Genomic DNA, 6,308 nt, shown 5'->3' on the forward strand with positions numbered 1-6,308 from the left:
TAATTCAATGACATGCATTAAATGAGAATGAAGGTAGATGACTTAAAAGCAGTAACAGTAAAAATTAAACCTGCCGCAGTGGTTGGATGGAGGCGAAATGCAAAAGGCACCCCTGCGCTGTGTGATGTCAGTGCAAGTTAAAGATATCTAGGTGGTCAAAAAACAGGCCGATAAGGCCGCCCGCGCACTCTCTCCCCGGGCTATCTCCCTGTCCTTGGAAGGGTACTCCCAATCAGACAATCTGGTCATTACATTCAAACAAATCACCGATTACTACAAGGAGGAGCACCGGCGCTACCCGGCCCCTTGTAAGGGTCTGGATCGCGCTGACGAGCGCCTCCTCATCAAAATTCTCACTAACACTGTACTGTGCCCGGCGGTGCTTAAACACTTCAATACATCCTTTGATGGCACGTGCCAGTTCTGTGGGGAGGTGTCTGACACCTTCCACATGGTTTGGGCGTGTCAATCTAACCCATCTGTCCCCCCCAACCCCAACCCCACCAGAGAGGACTGGGAGGCGGCCCTGCTCGGCTGTCAAGACCTGAAGAGCCAAAAGGCCTTGGTTCAACGGACGCGGGCGGCGTTGCTTGCCAATGGGGCCCCGGAATAGGGGCTCCACCTAGTACTGTGAGGGGAAAGGGCCAATAGGGTCCTACCCCAATCACCTTTCTGTAAAAATTTAATTGCTTATAAATGTTTTTCACCACCACCAAAATTATTCTGGAGCCCTCCACTATGGAGACTTCCTTCTCTCACTCCCTCCTTTATCCTTTCCCTTACAGCTCAGTTCAGGTGTTCACAGAGATGTGAGACAGATACTGCGCCACTTCCTTCCATCAAAAATCAATTTTCTATCTCAAAATAAGAAACAGCCATATTTATTAGTTTGTGGTCATTCATGAGCAGTCTGAGGTCTGCTCTTGCTAGGTCTTTTTATAACTACAGCTACCTGAGAGAACAAAATGTTGGATAGTGTCATGAGCAGTCTTCACCTAGCCTGAGTCTGATAATCTTTCGGTTACTTCATTGGTTCAATTGTTGTACATGCCACTCAATGGCTTGGAGCTTAAAGCAGCATTTCAGTTTATTTATTGCACTCTCACATCTCTTGTGTTTAGCAGAATATATAACAAATAAATGACATTGCATGTTTGTTTGTTTCTTGCAAACTGAACTAAGATTTCATTTCTTAAAATGAGTTGCCATCCCAAAAGTTTTCGTACGTACATGGACAAGTACGGAGAGTCAAGGCCCATTTTCTTTCTTTGATGGACCTTATGGCATTACTGTTTTCAGATACATATGGAGAAGCACAGAAAGGACTACGGAAGGCAGAGGACACATCAGATCTTCTGTCTGACTATGATTTATGAAGGGGAAAAAGAAGAAGACTAATCAGGCAACAGAGTAGCTCTGAGGATGAAAATGTGTCCCCCCCACCACCACAGCCACCACAGTCAATGCTTCAAAGTAATGTACATCTTAGCTTCTTTATAGGTGTTACTCTCAAATGCAAAGAGCCATTTTATACAAACTGCTTTGAAATAATTGATTGCAAATTTAAATGACCTTTGGTACTCTAGTGTTGATCAGTTGCACTGTGTACGATACAAGCTGCACTGTGTGAGTCGTAGGAAAGTTGCATTCACTGTTATAGTGAGGGCCAGGATCCAGATTCTGGTGTTGTTTCACCTGCCCAACTATTTAGCAGCTAGTGCTCAATGTTGGTAGCATTGGGCCAAATCCAGCCTACCACTGATGACAAGGAACTCCCCTTTTCAGTTCTAAGTCGCATCTTGCAGATTGTTTATATTTGGCATTGTCACACTGCAACTAAGTTAATGTTTTTTATTTCTGTTAGAAGCGATACAACGCAAGGAATCAAGCAGCAGGAAGTCAAAAGAAGCAACCGCTTTGTCCTATCCTTCACGCTTTCCTGCCCATGACGGTATAATTTTCAAGTAACCTAATTGTCCAAAGTATGCTGTGGTATTAAATGTTCTGCTTCAAAAGCTGCAATGCCTTAAAATAGAGGTCAAATGCTTTGGTTTGCAAAAGGGATGCTAGAACTTGCTGCATGCTCATCATATAAGATCACTGCAAACAAAGACTTTATGTGCCATATTAAGCTATAAAACATGGGCTATCAAGTATGCATATTACTTAGTTTTTGTGCACGATGCACATTATTTGTTACTACCATATGAAGGACTTACGTTGTTATCAATTGTAACGTTGTTTAGTCTTAAAAGAAGCAAATGAAAAACAAATAATTCTTTAAGGCACCAAGCCTCTGGTGTGGTGTTTCTTTGTGCTCATTCTTGTGTGTCAGTTTCCTTAACTTGGGGGCTTGTAGTGATGTTGATTCTGTCTCATTACAAGTGGTTTCTATTAATGAATGAGCTGCTTTGGCCTAGATTCCACATGAAAACCCCTGGCATGTTCTCTTGCAGCAGGCAGGAATGAAATGCCAGATGCCTGGAATCAGCCTTCAGGGAGGAGGGTACTTCATTCTCAGAATTTAGGTTAGTGAAGGAAGTGAAATTTAAATAGACTTTTTTGTAATATCAGGAGTGCAGTAAATGCATTTTTTATTTGCAGGTGACAGTGCTGACTTTTTCAGTAATGAACCTTCACCTGAAAGTGCTGGGGGAGATATGCTTAACTGTCGTAAGTGACTTCTGCACAGGAAAGTACCTCATACACAGGGCAGGAAAGTGATATTTTGTGTCTTTGACAGGGTATACTCGGAGCACTCAGTCGTACGGACAGTTTACACCTAATGGGAGAGAGCAATGTAAGTCTGGTGCCACAGGTACATTCTTAAACTTATGGGGGTGCACTGTTTGGCTGTCTCTAAACAGGGCAAAGATCCCAGAACCTTCAGCCTGAAAATGCCTGGCCTGCACGCATGGCTCACTCACAGCCAGAAACTCTCCGCTCCTGGCCAGGTAAGGAATCGAGAGCTATTATCCTAGTTTTCTTCCTCATATATTTTTGTTCTGCAGCACACAGGCAGAGGAATGATAGCCGATTTCCAACTTTTGGCAGTGAGTCGCCACCCTTAACTCATGGAAGGACAAGGTGTGCATTCCTTGCCAAGTGAGGATTGGGAACCGTTATTCTGGTTTTATTACTCGTTTCGTTCTCACTTTCAGCACATACTTCTTGGTCTGACGGGGGATCAACACCTCGAAGCACAGCATCCGCAGCTGTGAGGGCTCTCAAACCTGCCGGTAAGCAGTTATTAAAGGTGATCCCATTGAGTACTTGAATCATTATGTGTTCATTTTTAGTTTCTATAATTGGTTACAAAACCTTATTTCGACTGCCAGATTTAATATTACCTAAAAGAATAGCCTTTGTGCAGTGCGGTACTTATAAATATCTTTTTCTTTTTATAGAGTTTGAACAAATCATGAAGCTACTGCACACAATAGACATGAGGGTGGAGCAGCAAGGAAGACAGCTGGACGTAATATCGCGACGTCTGAGCAGCGGCTTTACATATGCTGTGAGGTCAGAGGTTGTCACACGGCCATTTAATGAAGTCAGTGCCTTTGAAGAATTCGATTCCCAGTTAGGGATGAATGAAGGCTTGAAGACACGACTTGTAAGGCACTGTTTTCATCTTTGTTGATGTTTAAACTTGTATGCAGCCTAAAAGAATGTACTTTTTCTAGTTGCAGCAACTGTGTGGCCTTGGAGGAGTGGCTGCACCACCGGCCACCAGAAATGTGCTGGAGGCCCTCATGACGCCAAAAGTCGCTGTAAACTATAGCTGGTCGGGCCAAAAAGGCAAAAAAAAGTTCTGCAGCCTTAATGTTGCAGACGTGATCCTGAGTAAGCTACTGTTATTGGTTCAGTTGTTCTGTGTACTGCACCCTTGTTACATGGGCATTTTCAGTGGTAGTTAGCTAACCATAGGTTGAACTTGATGGCAGTGGCTGTTACAATGCTGCTTTTGGGTTTAGTAGGTAAATCACACATTAAGTACATTCATATCGCCCTCATGTTTGATAGGTGGTTCCTACGCTCATGGATACTTATGGCACAGAGATACAAGGTATTTCAGGGAATTTTTAAAAATGGGGTTTTAGACAGAAAAAGAAGCTTTTTGGTGCATAGTAATGTCATTGTTGACTCCCATCTTTTATTGAACTTGCCTTAAGGTAGGAGGAGTCAACAAACACGTGTAGTGCATTTCAGGCAGTTGTGTGGTGGCTTTGTTTCTGCTTTTATTTTGTTTTTAGGTTTCCATGAATAAATAGGTCTACTCAGAGGCTGTGTAGCTGCAAATTAGGCCCACAGAAATAAAAATACAAACTCTGCTTTCACCGATCACTATGTATCACATCCCTGATCGTAGAGTGACAAGCCGCCACGGGACTGGCTGAAAGGTTGGGTGACTCCTGCCGTCAGCAGTGAGTTAAAAAAAAGGCGGGAGCTGGGACATTTAATCCGATTTAAATTAGGGAAATCGGCTGCACAGGACAATACTTTGAATTTTCTAAGAATGCTCGGAACGACGTCTGCCAACACTGGTATTAATATGCCGTAAAAAGCTTCTCTTTACCTCAAAAATCCTATTTTTAAACATTACTACCTGGCTGCTTTGAAACACCTAATATATATGGTGCACATGTGTTATTTGACTGTTGTGTGGATTTGCAATCGCATATAACTAATACGTTTTTTTTTCAGGGGCTGTGAAACAGAATTTTTCTGAGTCCACACAATGTGACGTCATTAATGTTGTAAAGGTGTGGCTTCGCCACTCAGCAAAAAAGCTGAAGAAAGAAGAGGCAAAAGCTGCAAAAGTCCTGCACATAGGTAGGTGACTTTCTCAGCACAACTGACGTAAGCTTTGAATGGGGGTTATTGTTTTCTTAATGTCCAACAATGTCAGTGCACGTTAAAGAACCCCAGGTGGTCGAAATTTCTGGAGCCCTTCACTACGGCATCTCTCATAGCCTAGGCTGAGTCGCTTTAAGACGCTAAACCCCATAAAAAAAAGTTCTCGCATTGTAGGGTCATGCAGCAGAACTATTTTGCTATGGATGAACTGCTTCAGTGCATGAGGTCATTTTATTCTCATATGAGCCCATGAATATCTGTTGGAGTGATTAACTTTTATGGCAGTTGCTCATGCAGAAGAGTGTGTTGCACTGCGAGTTGTAAGTTCCGATACTGAAAGTCATATTTGCATCTCGTTGCACTAGGAGTATAAAGAACTGTGTGCTTGAACTGAATTGCATATATTCAACTGCTGATTTTCCATCTCTATTTCTGTAGGCACCACAGAAGACAGCCGCAGCTCACACGAGCAGTAAAGGAGCCCGTGCAGCGCACCGGGATAGCAGCAAGCAGCTGAGGAATTTAATGAATAAATTATTTGCACAAATTTTTCGCGTTTTTTTATGCAGCTTGACCAGTTATAACCTCCTCAGAATGTACTCAAAACATCAGAAATTCTCCTTTTGAGGCTATTCTGAGGATGTCCTGAGGCCGGATATGAGGACCTTTTTAGTACATTTTGAGGACCATTTCAGGATGTCCTGAGGATAAAGAATGTCCTCAAAAAAACATCCTCAGTATGTCCTCAGGATATTTCAGTGTTGTCTGGGATGTGTACGCCTGCACCTCGAGACTAGGCAGCTTTTTTATGAACACAATGCATCCGGCAGATGTGCCGACGGCATGGCTCACGACCGCATAGAATCTTGACCTAAAACGTTGCACGATGCTCTCGGTGTCTTGTTCCCCTTCCACTTTTGTTTCCTGAATAGCAAGCAGATCGATATTATGATCTGTTAACATGCGGTGCACTTGGCTCTGCTTCCTCTTAGCGGCAAAACCTCTGACATTGAGCGTTGCAAAAGTCAAGGAGGTTGCGGAAGCCATATTTAAAAACGTGTGAAGACGCCGAGAGCACCGTGCTCACCTTTCACGTCTAGCACGAAGCTAGACGCCGTTGCCACCACCGGAGCCGTCAGGAGCGGATGCCTGGTTTTGCTGCGGAGGCAGTGGAGGCGCCTTCTCGGCGACCCGCTTGCCTGCCGCAAGGTTGGGCGTTGGCCTGAGTGTTGATCGCCTGGACTGGCCTGTTTTTGCTGGCGACTCCTCAAAGCCGCCAGCTGCGGGCTTGTCCCCTTCGTTGTCGGTCAGGTCGTGAGGTCGCTTGGCTGGGGCGGCGACGGTCGTCACAAGGGCGCCGCTCTGGTCCATCTGTTTCTCGCTGGTCGGTGGTTGGTCGACTTTTTTAGCCGGATGACTGGTCCCGTCGATGGATGACCCTTCATTTG

At 44.3% G+C, this 6,308-nt stretch overlaps 1 protein-coding gene across 1 annotated transcript; it reads left to right on the forward strand.

Annotated features, from left to right (window-relative positions):
- The first annotated feature begins 2,343 nt into the window (after positions 1 to 2,343).
- Positions 2,344 to 5,336, forward strand: LOC144134109 (uncharacterized). The gene is made up of 8 exons (XM_077667089.1): positions 2,344 to 2,528; positions 2,868 to 2,954; positions 3,012 to 3,087; positions 3,162 to 3,239; positions 3,408 to 3,616; positions 3,687 to 3,846; positions 4,708 to 4,836; positions 5,299 to 5,336. Exons 3-8 carry the CDS (start codon positions 3,075 to 3,077, stop codon positions 5,334 to 5,336), a joined length of 627 nt encoding a protein of 208 aa, XP_077523215.1. The 5' UTR covers positions 2,344 to 2,528; positions 2,868 to 2,954; positions 3,012 to 3,074.
- The last annotated feature ends 972 nt before the right edge of the window (positions 5,337 to 6,308 follow it).

The sequence above is a fragment of the Amblyomma americanum genome, chromosome 5 (assembly GCF_052857255.1).
Source record: "Amblyomma americanum isolate KBUSLIRL-KWMA chromosome 5, ASM5285725v1, whole genome shotgun sequence".
Taxonomy (NCBI): Eukaryota; Metazoa; Arthropoda; class Arachnida; order Ixodida; family Ixodidae; genus Amblyomma; species Amblyomma americanum.

Coding starts and splice junctions, on each gene's coding strand:
- LOC144134109 (XM_077667089.1), top strand. Junction 3,240..3,407: donor GAGGGCTCTCAAACCTGCCG/GTAAGCAGTTAT, acceptor TTCTTTTTATAG/AGTTTGAACAAATCATGAAG. Junction 4,837..5,298: donor TGCAAAAGTCCTGCACATAG/GTAGGTGACTTT, acceptor CTATTTCTGTAG/GCACCACAGAAGACAGCCGC.